At 39.4% G+C, this 17136-nt stretch overlaps 1 protein-coding gene across 7 annotated transcripts in view; it reads left to right on the top strand.

Moving 5' to 3' along the window:
- FBXO34 (F-box protein 34) overlaps window positions 1-17136 on the top strand; it is an 87438-nt gene that overhangs the window by 57989 nt on the left and 12313 nt on the right. The window contains exon 1 of one of the 7 annotated variants that reach the window (XM_059055708.2): window positions 13765-13929. The exons of the other annotated variants lie outside the window; for them this stretch is intronic. Within the exon in view, the coding sequence (XP_058911691.1) occupies window positions 13835-13929 (95 nt within the window). The 5' untranslated portion in view covers window positions 13765-13834. Of the gene's footprint in view, window positions 1-13764; window positions 13930-17136 lie in introns of those variants that run through there. 7 annotated transcript variants of the gene reach the window in all.

The following is a 17136-nucleotide window of genomic DNA, read 5'->3' as shown; positions in this document are numbered from 1 at the left end:
GGTGATGATCAAGTAGCTTCCTATTAAGGCTCATTAATATGACCACCCCACTCCACCCCCAATCCACATTGAAGATAACTGGTAGAGGTCTGGGACTAAGAATCAAATGAGGCAAAGGTTAAAAGTGATATTTATTTAGTTTTTGGCCACACCGTGTGGCATGCGGGATCTTAGTTCCGTGACCAGTGATCGAACCCATGCCCCTTCTGTGGAAGCTCAGAGTCTTAACCACTGCACCACCAAGGAAGTCCCCAAAAAGTGATTTTTATTTTTAGGCCAAATTGTGTAGGTGGGGCCCACAGGTAATCTTTGGTTTAAACATGTTGTGGCTAGATTTTTATTTTTGGCTGAGTTACATCTTAGTTGCTGCACACGGGCTTTTCTCTAGTTGCGGTGAGTGGGGGCTACTCTTCATTGTGGTGGGCGGGCTTCTCATTGTGGTGGCTTCTGTTGTTGCAGAGCACGGGCTCTAGGCGCACGGTCTTCAGTAGTTGTGGCTCACTAGCTCTAGAGTGCAGGTTCAGTAATTGTGGCACATGGGCTTAGTTGCTCTGCAGCATGTGGGATCTTCCTGGACCAGGGCTTGAACCAGTATCTCCTACATTGGCAGGCAGAATCTTAACCACTGCGCCACCAGGGAAGTCCTGTGGTTAGATTTTGAAGTGCCTTGCCACCCGAATCATCTACTCTGATTTTATCTAATCTTTTAGTTTATGAATAGAATTAAAGAGCTTAGGAAAATCAAAGTATAATTCATTGTGGACTAGCCAAATAATTTTCTGTATGGATAATGATGACCAAAAAAAGCGTAAGTTAATTATTATCAGGAAAACAGGAGAGTTTGAGATTCAGGATAGAAAAACTCCCAATAATATAAACTCTGGGGAGTATTTTGATATTAAGTAAAACATCCTAAAGCAATTGGTATAATTTTTTTTTTTTTTTTTTGCGGTACGCGGGCCTCTCACTGCTGTGGCCTCTCCCGTTGCGGAGCACAGGCTCCGGACGCGCAGGCCTAGCGGCCATGGCTCACGGGCTTAATTGCTCCGCTGCATGTGGGATCTTCCCGGACCAGGGCACGAACCCGTGTCCCCTGCATCGGCAGGCGGATTCTCAACCACTGCGCCACCAGGGAAGCCCATGGTATAATTTTTATTCAACAGTATTGAGTGTCTGTAACATATGGTTTGGGGCCTGGTACATATAACAGTGAACAAAATTAAGTCTTTTCCTAGAGTTGATGTTCTAGCAGAGGAAAGATGCACCAACATAGGCACGTCAGGAGGGAAGGAGAAAGTGCTGCAGAGAATGTAAAGAAGGGGTAAAGGGAATAGGGAATGCAGGGGAGTAATACTCCTTTATGTGGATGGTCACGGAGTGTCTCTTGAGATGACATTTGAGCAAAAATGTGGAAGAAGTCAGAGTGACACAGGCAAATATCTGGGGGAAGAAGCAGAGGGAACAACAGCAAGTATAAAGGCTCTGAGGTGGGATGGTGCTTTGCGTGTTTGACAAAGAGCAAGAAGGCCAGTCGCATGGGAACAGAGTAAGCAAAGGGGGGGCAGACAAGTAAGGAATGAGAGATGGTGGGGTGTTATTGTAGGGGAAACCATTGAAGGGTTTGGCATTGAAGATGATATTGTTGAATTTCCCTTTTTCCTTATAGGATCACTCTGGCTGCTCAGTTGGAGAGTAGACCATATGGGGAGTAAGAGTAGAATTGAGAGAGACCAATAGGAGACTCATGCAGGTGAAAAATGCTAGTGGTTTAGCTGGGTAGTAGCAGTCGACGTGGTGAACGGTAGTTGCATTTTGATTATATTTTGAAGGTAGAGCCAATGGGATTTGCTGATGTGGTTGTGAGAGGAAAAGGGGGGTCAAGGATGATTCAAGGGGTTTTGGCTTTAGCAATTGGAAAAAGGATTATTGTTTACTAAAATGGGGAAGATTTTGGAAGGGTGGTTGTGGAACGTGCACAGGGAATAAGGATTTTGTCTTGGACGTTTTGAGTTTCAGATGCTTATTAGATATCCAAGTGGAGATTTAGAAAAGTCAGGTTACAAACCTGGAGCCCTGGAGAGAGGTTGGGAGCTGGCCACTTTGTGCACTGTGTAGGTTATTTTTAGAAATGTTAGACTGGGGGTTGGGCACTTAAGGTGCCAGTTCCCAAACTGTTTGAGGCGCCCTGAGGCATCATAGCCAACTTGGGTTGCTGCAGGTTATTTTCAGATTTCCAGGAAAACATTACAGATGGTGGTGCATGTGTTTGACGTGTGTTTTTTTAAAGTTTTAAAAAAGATGTTTGAGTTGTGTGCATGTGTGTGTCCTGTGCTGCTGGGATCAACTGAGTGCAGTTTTGTATGTGCATCTAGTGTTTCTCACAGAAGAAATCCTAAATAGGCAAACACGAAATTCATATTTTACTCAAATTGTTCCCCAGTATATCAGTCAATCCCGTATAGCAGAGCTGGTTTTACTTATTTAGAAGTTTGGAGGGTGGGGTAGAGAATCTGTCCTGAAAGGTAGAGAACCACTGCCTGGAGGGCCAGGAAAGGGCTGATGGGTATTTGTGCAAAATGTCTTTAAAAAGCAGTTTATTTCAAAAATTCTTGCATATTTTGCATTCTTTCTCTAATGTATTATCCCATTCTTAAACCTTAAAAATGGTTCAAATTAATGCCGTAGAGTAGCATTTGTGGCAAGAATGAATGGTTAAGTAGGCTCTTCTCTTTCAAGTTAGTATACTATTCAACTTTGAGATAAGATGACTCTTGGAAAATTAGGGAGAGTTGAGTAGTGTTGGATGCAATCAGACATCTTTAGAAGGAACATAATCTAGCAAATGAGCAGTTAGAGAGATTTAGAACCCTCGACGGAACTAGTTCAAACTCAGAAGAGTAGGAACACCTAGGAAGTTAAAATCCATTTAATAAGCTGAAGCAAGTATGTAATAAATGGAAGTTGATTAGGCCTTAAGGAGGAGCTTAAAAGCAAAAATTTAAGCCATGTTTGTCCAGCCTTTAGGAGAGAGAGGGGTGGGGGAAGAGGCTGAATCTTCCTGTGTTGAGTGAGCTCTTCGCTGGGGGCGGGGTGGTATATAGAAACTGATTATAGCTTGGTTGAATTCTTCCTTAGATTCTTCTTTCTTTATTTTTTTCATGTATAACCCAAACCTCCTGGTTTAATATCAGAAAGAGGGGACAGTATGAATGGAGGACTCAGGTGTTCCAATTTCTGAAATTGGAATTTTGATCCCCATTACGAATTAATAAATTGACACACTGATTTATAGTATGAGCTAGCCTTGGGAGCCTTGTCAACTCAGAGCACAGTGATAAAAGTGGGTTTCTGGTCCTCCATCAGTGTGTGAAGTTATGGCTAGGTGGTCATCTCATGATTCCTTTGTTATTCTCAGGATTTATAATTCTAGCACTAAGGAGGTACTATTCGGGAAACCAAATAAATATCACACAGTTTTTTGTTTTGAGCATGAAATAAAAGAATTGCATGATCTTAAAGGATATTTAACCAAGTTTTATGTTTCTTGAAACTTCTGCAACACTCTGTTTCTTTCTATTCAGTATTATTTTGGAGAGTCACTATTTTCTTTGTTTCTGGGCTTTGTGGGATGTGGGTAGACATGTGACAGTGGGATAGAATTAAAATACCTGCGTAACTTTTTTAAAAAGGCATTTGGGATTTAAAAAAGAAAATTACACAATAATTTGATTTTTCTAATAAAATTTGCCTATTTTAAGGGGATTTTCTCTTAGCCTCTTGAGCCTTCACATTTCCTCTAGTCTAGGAAAAATGTTAATTTCAGTGCTTTCTTTTTTTTAAACATTATGACTAGCCTTTGTTTTCATGTTGAGTTCATTCAAAGATAATTGTTTTCTTCTTTGATTAGCCTGTTCTTTGTTCCTCTAACTACTGATGACCCTCCCTTCCCTTCCCCATCTTCCCAAATAAGAGCTTGTGGAAGGCATTTATCTATAGTTTTGTTTTGCATGTTTTCTGTAACCATTAAAGAAATTTAGAGCTGAGTGGCATCAGATAGCCATGATGTCACTTTCCTCTTTCTATCCAAATTAGTTTTTAGTATTGAAATCTGAGGAAATACTGTGCACTTAGGCTAACAGTGAGTGACCTACAGAATAATCTAACTATTTTTAACTTAATTCCTGGGTAGTCTTCCTTTCCCTGTATTATCTCAATCTCTCCTTTATTTTTTTTGGTGTGTGTCTCCATAAATATTCTTCTAAAATTTGTTTCACATCTATTTAGAGTATTCAGGAATGGTTTGAACACATACCAGGATCAGAGTCAGTGTCCAAAAAGACCTTGCTTTTTGTGCCATTTTGCTTCTGTGTGTTATCCTGATAGTCTCATCTCATTTCTGGATTTGTCATCTAAATGGGCACTCATATTCTTTCTGATGGGTTTTATTTATTACATTTTTGTTTCATGATACAGTGACTAAATATAGCTTTCTGTAATCTTATGCCTATATATATCATTAGTGCATGATGCATATACTTCTTGCTTCCCTTTCCCTCCATAGATAACTTTATGTATCATATGCTTTATTCATCTGTCTCCCACCTAGAACAAAGGTTTGATGAGAATGGGGGTTTTTGTACTTGCCCACTGCTGTATCCCCAGTTTCTGGAAAAGTTCCTGGTACTATCTACTATAGATTCTCAGTAATACTAAGTGAATGAATGAAAGATCTGTTCGATAACTTAGCTATCAAACTGTGAGATTTGAATAAAAGGAGAAATAATTGCTTGAACGTTCAAATTAGAGACTAGAAATTGTTTTGTACTTGTGATGTGAAATGGAAGAAAATTCACTAAGGTTTAGGAGTGGTGAAAATTCCCAAAGGTAAGGGGCCCAATCTCTTTATGCCCCTCCAGATGGTAGCAGGTTGAGTGCAACTACCAGTGTTGCCGATCTGGTTGAGGATGGGCCTACCTTTTTTGTAGTTTTAATCAAACTACTGTAGTATACACTTATATATTAATAGTTTTTCCTATGCGGCTCTTATCCTCTCTTTTACTGAATAACTTCTGGTCTTGGAGCAGTGTTTTGTAAATTTGAGGAACATGTGAATCCCATCCTAAGGAAGAAATTTACTGAGGCCCTTCAATATGAGTAGAATTGAAATTTTTGTAGGGAATTCCCTGGTGGTCCAGTGGTTAGAATTCCACATTTCCACTGCTGAGGGCCCAGGTTCAATCCCTGGTCAGGGAACTAAGATACTGCAAGCTGCATGACGCAGCCAAAAAGAAAAAAATATATATTTTTTTACATTACATTATAATGTAGTTAAACATATAATGAACAAAACTAGTAAACCTTGTATGCTTCTAGATCTTAGGCAACTGAAAAGAGCAAATAGGTACATAATATATACACTATTTCAATATTATTTTGATGTTAGTTTGAATAAAGTTTGAAAAACTAAATTGATAATGCAATATAAATGCTGACATTCAATCTGCAGATTCTTATGTGTTTGTCATGTTTTAAAGATATGTGACTGTGATAATTCACTCTCAACTTTTTCTCCATTTGAACTGCTGCTGAAACCTTTGTTCACATTGTTTGGCTTTCATTTTGCCCTCATTAAATTAGGGTTTCAAGCACATGGGAGCATATCTGTAGGTATTAAATAATTATTTTCTAAGCGAATTCAGGAACTGAAGAATATCCTATAAGATTATGCTTTGGTGTTTAATATTTTTCTCACCTAAACATTCTACTCAGTAGAAGTAAGAATTATAGTGAATGTTACTCTCCATGAGGGCATTGTTATGTGCAACACTGAATAGACTGATTTAAAGGGTCTATTTTTTTTTTTTTTTTTTTGCGGTACACGGGCCTCTCACTGTTGTGGCGTCTCCCATTGCGGAGCACAGGCTCCGGACGCGCAGGCTCAGCGGCCATGGCTCACGGACCCAGCCGCTCCACGGCATGTGGGATCTTCCCGGACCGGGGCACGAACCCGTGTCTCTTGCATCGGCAGGCAGATTCTCAACCACTGCGCCACCAGGGAAGCCCTAAAGGGTCTATTTATATGGGAACCTGGTCTAGCACTATCACCTCTCCATAAGTTCCCAGGTAATGCAGGTTAGCTTCTGGTTTGCCCCTGGTTAATTTTTAGTTCTTTGCTAATCGCTGTAGAAGATTTTTCAGATAAAAAACTTTTTCTCAGATTGCCTTTTACTACGATTTTTAAAACTGGGAGGGAAGTGTTTAATACAAGATGAGACTGAATTTCAGTTCCTGAAATAAAAAATTGTAGAATGTTTTCATAAGGAGAACTTGGTGAACCTCTTTATTTAAATCTTTTATAACTGAAAATGTGTTTAAAATTTTTAGCATGTCAGAAAATGTTGACCTCTGAAGCAAGTTTCAGTTTCTGGGCTTTTATCTCCTTTTTCAGCACAGTGGTTGCAGGCTGTGAACTACAGAAACACTGAGGAATATGAAGTTTGTGGTGACGTGAGGGCCACAAGGGGATAGGTGGGCATGCAGAGATTGGGGAGAAAGAAGGAGCAGCTGGTACAAAGGCCCCAAGATGCAGATGAGCTGAGGAACAGAAAGAGGGCCAAGTGAGATGTTTGTAAAAGTGCTTTGTAGATACAAAACATGCCTTACAGCTCAGGTGCTGTTATGTTTAGGGAAGATGTTTGTTTTCTTTTTCCAGTGGGCTATGTTTGTTAGCTACAGGGCCATCTTGCCTAGGGAGTAGGATCCTGCTTCGAGGATGGAAATCAAGAGTTGGACCCATGAGTCACAAATTCTAGCAGTTTGTGAATTAGGATTTGTTACTTTATTTGTGCTAATAATCTTTTAAATAAGATTGGGCAGTAGGAAAGAGGAATAAGCTTATTACTAGAAATTTTGGGGGAGGGAGTTTTGTATCATTTCTCTTACCATGTTTGGCTTTGCTTGCTGTATATACTTTTGCATCTATTATAAATCTGATCTTGGGTGTCAGTTTTTCCTTTGTGGTTTGGTTTGTGAACAGTTGAAGTACCTAAAGGTTCTGGGTGTGAACTCTGCATGCTTTATAACTAATTTAGAACCAGGGAAGTTAGGGTTTTCTATTGAAGTAATTAAAGCATTGTGATAGGACATAATTTATGTTTTTATATACCTTAAAGATGGAAGTTTTAAAAATTTCTTGGTGTCTTCTTTTCTAGTTTGGAAATTTATTATACATTTATTATACATTTTGTTAATGCTGTTTATTATACATTTTGTTAATGCTGATGTTGGTTTGGCCTTTTTTTTTGCTAATCTATATGTAAACATGACCTTAGACAGCTGTGTTTAATATAGTAAAGAGTCATGGGAAGACTTTACAGTGTTTCTTGTTGGGACTTAGTGTCTATGTATTTTAGTATTTAAGGATGTGGTTTGGGGCTTTGAAAATGAGGGAGGTTACCTAACTCATAGTTGAATGCCTGCATATCTAGATGGTTCTGTTCTGGAGGTTATTAGTAACATGAAGGTTTTATTTTTTGTTTTTTTAAATTTCTTTTTATTAGTCTGGTGTGAAAAAAATGAAAGTTGTTTTTATTCTAGTTAAAGTGACAGTATTGTGGCTCTGTGTGTTTGTGCATGGCTGAGAGTAGGATTTTCTTTAAAATCTGATGTTGCATAGGAATGTTTTAGGTAACTAGAGCGCTGGTAAAAAGCTGCTGCTCAAGCCAAACTAATTTTTGCTTTGCAGAAAAGTGGTGTGGAGATTCTCTGTGTCTCCACCTCAGGAACCTCCCATCTCTGAGAGAGCTGGGTGCTAGATCAGGAAATGATGGGTGGAGTTGCTTAATCGCATCAACTTTCTGGGCTGCCCAAGCACTGATTAGTCAGACACTCATAATGTTCCATTTAAGAGGTTCTTGCTGATTGGCTGGTTTCTTTTAAGTCCTTAGGTTTGACATTAATGCTTACGAAAACCCTTGCCATGTGCAAGGCACTTTGCTGCATGCTCTATGAGAGATACAGAAAGGAGTAAGAGTATTCTTACCTTTCAGGAGCTTACAGTATATAGTAGGGGAGATGAAGACAAGATAGACCACGGTAAGTGTCCCAAGGAAGTAGTTCTGGGAATTCAGGCAAGGCTTATAGTAACCATTGATGGGTGTGGGTGGGGCCGTGGACGAGACCTGGGCAGGGAAGGGCCCAGTTGGGTGTCAGTAGTTCCTGTAGGTAAAGAGTGACGAAGATGTTGATACGTAGGGAAGAAAGGTCAAATGGCTACTGTGAAGGTGAAGAAAAAAGTAGGAGGAGGCAGGAGCTATTAATCATAAGCACTGAGATTTCCCCAAAATTCTGTCCAAAGTTGTTTATGTGCGTACTATGGCATTTTTCTGGGCCAGAGAACTCAGACCTTTTCTCAGATTCTGAAAAAGGATCCAGGGTCCAAGAAGATTGAGAACCACTGTGCTGAGTTATCGACCTTAGATGACTGAGAGGATGTTGAGGCTTTGTAGAGAAACAAGGAGGTCATGTGGAGCAGTTTTCCTTGTGGGAGGTAGGGTGGGATTTGGGGGAACTGAGCTTTTGAAATGGTCCCTCTAGGGGGGCAGGTTGCCTTGTCAAACTGGGTGTCCCACCTAGCAAGTTAGGTGGGTCCATTAATAACCCTGTATGACCTTGAAGGGCAGGTGTTTTCAGGAGCTCCTTAACATTATTTCCCCCTTTATTTGGAGTTCAGATTGATGAAGATGTGGGAGACGAGGATGCTATTGTAGAATAGTTCTGGCATTTACTTTTCATGGAGCTCTTCCTGTGTGTAAAGGGTTCCGTGCTTGATCCAATGGGGTATTTATAAAATATCATACAGGGAATTGCCCTTAAGTAGTTGATGGTATTGTAATGCTTTTCCTTTGGCTTTTTTTCATTTTTTTTTTTTTTTTTGCGGTACGCGGGCCTCTCACTGCTGTGGCCTCTCCCGTTGCGGAGCACTGGCTCCGGACGCGCAGGCTCAGCGGCCATGGCTCACGGGCCCAGCCGCTCCACGGCATGTGGGATCCTCCCAAACCGGGGCACGAACCCGCATCCCCTACATCGGCAGGCGGACTCTCAACCACTGCACCACCAGGGAAGCCCTCCCTTGGCTTTTTGTTCAGTTTGGGTCTGTTCAGTTATCTTCAGGTCTTTGACCCTTTCCTGGACAAAGAGAAACATTTCTATTAAAATGAACTTGAAGTGACTTTGGTCTTTGACAGTTATAAATATACTGTACTTTTAATTAGGAACCTCTGTACAACTGATTTAGTGACTTCTGGACAAATCATTTGACTCTTCTATTAATTGTTATATAAATGTATGTGTTTGTATACACATACATGGCCTCGTTTAAAATACTATGAAGCACATTTAAAAAATGACCTAGTGGGAATTCCCCGGCTGTCCAGTGGTTAGGGCTCCACGCTTCCACTGCAGGGGGCACGGGTTCAATTCCTGGTTGGGGAACTAAGATCGCACATGCTGCGTGGCATGGCCACAAAAGACCTAGCACATAGTATTCATTACACTTAGTTGGTCAGCTTCCACATTTGTGAAATGGGAATAATAAATAATAATAATTTATGTATCTCATAGAATTGTCCTGAAGATGAAACTAATACATATACATACATAATCAAGTTCTTTAGAATAGTGTACAGCTTAAGTACTCAATAAATATCAACGGCCACATTATTAATAATAACATCTTAATATTAATACTATCATTTCCCCTGCCCCATGAGTGAATGTGGGGTGACTATTGTTGTAAAATAACTTGCAGTAAGATGTCTTTAAATAGTAAAATTCCCTATGTATTTATTTTAATATTTAATTTATGTTTATCTTTAAAGTTGTGGAGGTTAAGTGCACTTATACAAGGCAGAGTCAGGTATTAATTAGGCTGCACATTTAGGTTACAGCATGAGGGATTGAAAGCCATATTTGTTTAATTAAGAAATGGGTTGATTGGCCTTGACCACTGTTGTCTTTCAGTTCTTTTTTATTTGACTGCCTGTGTTTGTCTCCCTTTTCTTATCTTTTTTGTGCCTTCTGGTTTATTTCCTGTTCAGTTTTCAGTAAAGGGTGTGGAGTAGGGCAAGAAGAACTTATGTTGGTTGGTGCCCTGGGTCTGAACCAGGAAGGAGTGCTGCGTCAGACAGCCTGGGGCTTAGTGGGGATGGACTTACAATGATCCCTGCAGAGCTGCCCTACCCAGGGAACCTGTGAATTCCACAGTTTCTCACTCCAGATCAGATGGTATGCAGCTCCAACTGTGTGTGCATAATGAACATTTCTGGGCTCATTCATCCATTGTTTCCAAATGCTTCCATTTATTTATTTCTCCTTTTAATTACGAGAAAATTTAGTTGTGTAACAAAAATACAGAGCTAGAATGATAAAAGCCCACTTTGCCATTGCCCAGCTTCAACAATTTGTCACTTCATGGCCAGTCTTGCTTGATTTATACCCTGAATCTCTTCTTCTCCCCCTATTGTTTTGAAGACATCATATCATTTAAGCTATAAAGATTTTAGGATGTATATCTAAGGGATGAGGACTTAAAAATACATACATACATACATATATGTTAATTTTTGTGGTATGTCTGTTTGACTGAGGATCCACATATTTGGTTGATTGGTTGGTTAAATATCTTAATGTATAGGCTCCCCTCTCTTTCTCCCCCCAGCCCCCCTCCGGTCTTGGAGTTTGCTTGAAGAAACCAGGCTTATTTTGTTCTGTAGTTTCCCCTCAATCTAGATTTTGCTATTTTGTATTCCTCAAGTTTTTAGCATATTTCTCTGTCTCCTGCATTTCCTCTGAGGCTGGCTCTAAAGGATTAACAAGATTAGAATAGATTTTTTTTTTTTAAGTGTCTTTTCCACCCCATCAGGAGCATGTAATGTCTGGTTGTGTTTCAGTTTTGTGATGTTAGCAGCTACTGATGATCATTGCCTAGATCCATTAATTCAGTAAAGTTTGGAAAATGGTGATGTCTATTTCTATCATTCCTTCTATTTATTTTGAATCAAAACCTGTTGGGAAATAAAATTTAAGGCAATTAATGGCTTTAAGTGTATTTTACTTTGAATAAATATTTATTTGAATTAGTATTCTCTCTCTCTCTGACTTTGTAGCAGTGGTTAAAATATAGTACATGATTTGGTGTTGAGATGTGCAGTATGCTATATTGGGTAGCTGATAACTTCAGAATGACTTCAGACCCATGTAGTTCACCTAGTTAGGAAATTACCTTAGAGTGCTTAAAATATGTCTGCTTAGTATAGTTAACTTTGGTATTACTTACTGAAGACCTTGGTTTGAAAATTATGCGGTTTTTTTTGTAAAATTGTAGAGAGGAGGCTTGGAAGATGATCTGATTTTGTTGAGTTTTTTAGTCCTATTTCATAACTGTCACGTTTTACATTTGAGTATTTTTTTGTTTGTTTTGTTTTTATTTATTTATTGGCTGCATTGGTCTTCGTTGCTTGCATGGGCTTCCTCTAGTTGTGGCGAGTGGGGGCTACTCTTCATTGCGTTGTGGTAGCTTGTTGCACAGCACAGGCTCTAGGCGCATGGGCTTCAGTAGTTGTGGCTCGCAGGCTCTAGAGCACAGGCTCAGTAGTTGTGGCTCACAGGTTTAGTTGCTCTGTGGCATGTGTGATCTCCCCGGACCAGGGTTCGAACTCATGTCCCCTGCATTGGCAGGCAGATTCTTAACCACTGCTCCACCAGGGAAGCCCTACATTTGAGTATTATTCACTGGTTTGTGGGGCCCACTTGGTATCTTTGATGACCTTCCAAATATTCCTATTAATATTTATAATATGACAATATTTTTGTTTATGGAAAGAATTAATTTGTTTATTAGAAGAAAACCAGTCACGTCATTTGTATTTCATTTAAAACAAGCAGCTGAAGCTGGGGGCTAGAGAGTGATCTAAGGCCTAGTGGTCTGAGCAGCTCAATGAAGCTCATAAGAATATGTGTGGTGGGGTTAATAGGGCAGGTTTTCTTCAGTAAATCTAAAAGTGACCAGATAATTAACTTCTTTCCTCTCATTCTTACTGACTTTCTTCTGTACTCTTTTCACATCTTGTTGTCAAGCTCAGTGTTCCTGAGGTGAGCCAATTTACCTTACTATTCATAGCTAATAAGTGGGGTTGAATTTTATCTTCAGATAGATCTGCAATGGAATAAACTTGATTTTTTCAGTAGTTTGCCAGATGGATCTTCAGCAAGTTAATTACCTAACTCTAAAGAGTTACCTAACTCTTTAGAAAATAATGGTATCCCTTTAACAAATAGCAGTTTTGTTTTCTGAGGCTTCATCTTGCCACTAGTACCTTGTTGGATCCAACAGGCTATAGCCATCCAGTTGAGGTGCTTGTACAGTAGAGATGGATGTTACATTCTCACTCTGTTTTCCGGATTCAGGCTATCTCATTTAGAATACATCATTCATTCAAATTCAACAAACATTTTTTTGAGTAAAACTCTGGGCAGCAGTGGTAAACCAGGCAGATTAAGGGTCCCTGTCCTTGGGAGCTTACATCTTAGTGAAATTATCCGCAGAGTTCCCCGGGTCATATTCTACATAAATTTCTCTTTTGCCCAATTGTCTGAACATGTCCAGAGCTGCTTTTTGAGGAAAGTCAAAGAGAGTACCTTTGCATAGAAAGAGCAGAATACAAGCCAAGTTTTAAAATTTCACAGCACAATGTTATCGCTGGCTATGAGTTTGGTATGTAGAAAATAATGGAGCTTCTTTCACTAAACAAGACTTGCTAGTGATTTCTGCCTATTTTTATTTTCTTTTTATTCTAAGATTTTGTGCTGAATTGCAATAGATTTTCTTAGTTTAGATTTTCTGAAATAATATTTCTTCTTTCTTCCCTCTGCCCACCTTTAGTGTTGGCTAGTAAGATTAAAATTTATTCTGATATTATTTGGTTGATCATTAGCTACTTCCAAGCCTTTGGGAAGTAGCTAAATGTAAATGATTATCACATATCCTGTATTTTTCAAGATAATCTCTATTTCAACTATTTTATTCCATTTTTGGACAAATTTGGTTTTTAATTTAGACAGTAAGTGGTCCTTTAGGACAGTCCTCTTTAACCTGAATCCATGGACCCTGATGAACTTCAGGGAGGTGTGGTTTGTAAATCTCCTGAAACGATGATGCCAAACTTTGTGGATAAGTGCCCTTTACTCAGGAGAGGCCTCTTTATTTTCATCAGAATTTCAGAGTGCTTATGTGGACTGCAAAATGGCTAATAACCACTGTATTCTGTATAAAAGAGATTTTAATTAATAGGAATGATGACATTTTTTCCCTTCCAGACATATTTTGCAGAAAGTTAGAAGACTGTCCAGCTGTTTACTGTTGGAGCAGTGAGCTCTTGAATCATTTGAAATGTTCTTTAGAGCCACCTTAGGTTATACAGAGATCATATTGAAATAGCTTTCTTGTTATTTTTATTTCGTTATTTTTCTTTTATGTGTTCTTAAAACATCACACTTTAACCTGTGAGTCCTTACACTTACCCCATTGTTACGGGCTGAATTGTGCACTCCTCCCACCTGCATATTTTGAAGCCTAACAACCCCCACCACCACTCCAGTACTTCATAATGTGACTGAATTGAGAGGGGGCTTTTAAAGAGGTAATTAAGGTAAAGTGAGGTAGATAGGGTGGTCCCTAATGTAATCTAACTGGTGCCCTGAGAAGAAGAGGAAATTGGAACACAGAAGAGAGACACCGGGGGCTGTGTGCACAGAGGAAAGTCCGTGTGAGGCTACAATGAGAAGCCGACAATTGGCAAGCCAAGGAGAAAGCCCTCAGAACAAAGGCAAACCTGCCCATACCTTGCTCTTGGACTCCCAGCCTCCAGAACTGTGAGGAGTAACTGTTCTGTTGTTTAAGCCCCCTAGTCTGCGGTATTTTGTATGGTAGCCCTAGCAAACTAAAGCACTTATGATGAAGAGGCAGTTGCGTGACAATAAAAAGTATAGCAAGGCAACTATTTCTCTTTGTCCCAGTGCATTTTGGGACAAATGATGAAGTGTTGTGTATAGCTTCACATAATCTAGTGCCTGAAAGAGATGGTACAACCTATGAAATCTCAATAGAGCATATTAATTTCTATTCTTATTGGTCTTATTCTTTATTGATTTGTTTTATCCTTTTACAATTTCCCATTTGCCCGTGGGTATATCTTAATGTCAGTCTCTTTATTCTCTAGCATTTCTCATTTTATGGAACTAATTTTTATAAGTAGGTCTATTTTAAATCAACACCAGAACAGTATCTTTGTGTATTCTTCTGTGTGTGTTGTGTACAGTCATTCCAGCCCAGGCTTCTTCAGTAATGTCATCTGTCCTTAGGCCTCTGTTCCAGGCCACCACACTTAGATTCAATTTTTGGAGTTTCTCTTTGTCAGAAATAAATTTAAATATTTCTAATGATGTCTGCTTCTACTGCTAACTTGATTCGATACCTTGGAAACTTTTAGATTTGGAAATGAATGAAAGGCTAAGGGAACGATGTGTGTTTCTCAAATTTGCCATGAGGGCAGGAATTCCATCAGTTTTGTTTAGGCTGAAGCCCCATGGTCTAGCACAACACCTGGTTTCAAGGAAAATGAAATATTTGATAAATGAGTAGATTAATTTTAAGTAAGGGATCAAACCCAAGTATCCAAAATCGAACCCATAGCCCAGATTCTGCTGTTTCACAGACTTCTCAGTCTTTATTCATGACACTGAGAATAAGCTTATTAAGGAGTACCTATTCCATCCACGTGTTTCTCATCCGCTTTCTTCCTCATTGCATAGTGTGGTAGGTAAGAGCCTGCCTGGCCTTTGGCTCCTGACTGAGTGCACATCCGTGCTCCTTGATGTGCTTATGTGATCTTGGCAAGTCCTTGACCTCCACACCTCTACTTTGGGTTCTCCATCAGCAATTGGAGATAATAAGAGTATACAATTTCCAAGTTTTTTTTTGGAAATTATGAGCTTAGAACAATGCCTGGCACATAGTAAACATTTTAAAGCTGTTAGAGCTAGTATTATCCTAGAGTAGAAACAGATTATTCTCACATATTTGTATCTTTTATCTCTAGTTCTATGTTGATTTCTTTCTCTAGGCACAAAACCAATTCACTTCAAATAACCAAATCTTTGTCATCAAACTGGCATGGTTGGGACTTCCCTGGTGGCACAGTGGTTAAGAATCCACCTGCCAGTGCAGGGGACACAGGTTTGGGACACAGGTTTGAGCCCTGGTCCGGGAAGATCCCACGTGCCGCGGAGCAGCTAAGCCCATGAGCCACAACTCCTGAGCCTGCGCTCAAGAGTCCACAAGCCACAACTACTGAACCCACGTGCCACAACTACTGAAGCCTGTGTGCCTAGAGCCTGTGCTCTGTAACAAGAGAAGCCATGACAATGAGAAGCCTGCGCACTGCAATGAAGAGTAGCCCGCACTCTCTGCAACTAGAGAAAGCCCGTGTACAGCAATGACGACCTAACACAGCCCCAAATAAAAACAAACAAATAAATTTATTTTTTAAAAAAACTGGCATGGTTTTCGTGGTAGTAGCAATGTAAATTAGCATTAACCTGTTGGAGATGGTTGGGCAAGATACATCCAGTCATAAAAATAGTGACACTCTGATTCACGAATTCCATTTTGAGACTCTTCTAAGGACATACCCTTAAATGCTTAAGAGATTGTATCCATGAAGATGTTACGTTATAATATCCAGGGCTGGAGGGAACGGTTTAATATATTCTGGCACTTACATTACACATTTACAGTTGATGGGTCTGAAGACCGTGTAAGAACATGGAAAATATTTGTGGTGAAAAGTAAAACATTGTATGTACAATATGATTACAACCATGTTAAATAAATACATACATCCAGGAATTTCCAGAGGATAGGGCTTATAAGGGCTCTTTAACCCCCTGACTTCTTTTCAGATTCTGGATTTATATAAACCTGGTTCTAAAGGCCCAAAGTTAACCCTGAAATTGAATTCTTTATATCTTGTTATAAACCATTACCTTTCTTCCTATTTGGTTTGGGAGCTCCAGATTTAGTTACATTCTGCAGAATGGGATTGGCCGTGGGGTTGCACAGACCCTCTGTGTACTCAAGGAATGGTTTTATATGAGATGTCTTATACAAGTACATAAAACCCAGTATGTAGTTTTTGTCCAATAACGTGACAGTTTGGGCTCCTTGGTGCCTAATGGTTGGTTGGTTTTCTGTAGTATAGATTTCTCACTTTTACCCCTGGAAAAATACTCATTTTTAACTTCAGTACTTAAACTGGCTTTAGTAAGCTCTAATAACAGCCTCAAAGCAACAACTTTTTCAGTTTTCTATTGACCATAAACTTCTTTTCTCTACAAGTGGTAATTCTTAACAAAGGGTACTTTAACCACCCAGTGCAGACTGCTACTTCAGTCTTGGTTCAACAGATTCTAGAGGGATGTGGTAGAAGGAAGAGTAATTACTAAACAGCCAGGCACAGTCAGGACTGTGATTTAGACTTACTTCTTTGATGAACACTGTGGGTCCTATTTCTGAAGTAATCCCCCACCCCTTCCAGCACCACCCAGGATTGCTGACAAAAATCTTAACTTGCCAGCTCATTTGTCTGCGTTGATAATGCAAGCAAACTGTTTTGCTTGATGCCTTAACATTTGTTACCCTGAAGTTTTACTTTTTTACCTTGTCCCTTCCTGAGGGGATAAGCCATTTTAAAATTCAGATGTCTAATATATAAAATAGATAATTAATAAGGACCTACTGTATAGCACAGGGAACTCAATACTCTAATGACCTATATGGGAAAAGAATCTAAAAAAGAGTGGATGTATGTATATGTATAACCAATACACTTTGCTATACAGCAAAAACTAATGCAACATTGTAAATCAACTATACTCTAATAAAAATTTAAAATAAAATAAAATTTAGTTGTCTATAACAGTGTTAATGGGCCAGCTTGTGCCCAGTGGGCTGTGTTAGGTGCTTGGCTCAAGATTGAGGCCCGAGATTGAGTGGTGTGAGTACATTGGCAGTCAAGCATA

The sequence above is a fragment of the Kogia breviceps genome, chromosome 3 (assembly GCF_026419965.1).
Source record: "Kogia breviceps isolate mKogBre1 chromosome 3, mKogBre1 haplotype 1, whole genome shotgun sequence".
Taxonomy (NCBI): Eukaryota; Metazoa; Chordata; class Mammalia; order Artiodactyla; family Physeteridae; genus Kogia; species Kogia breviceps.
This window is presented reverse-complemented; position numbering and strand designations above follow the sequence as displayed.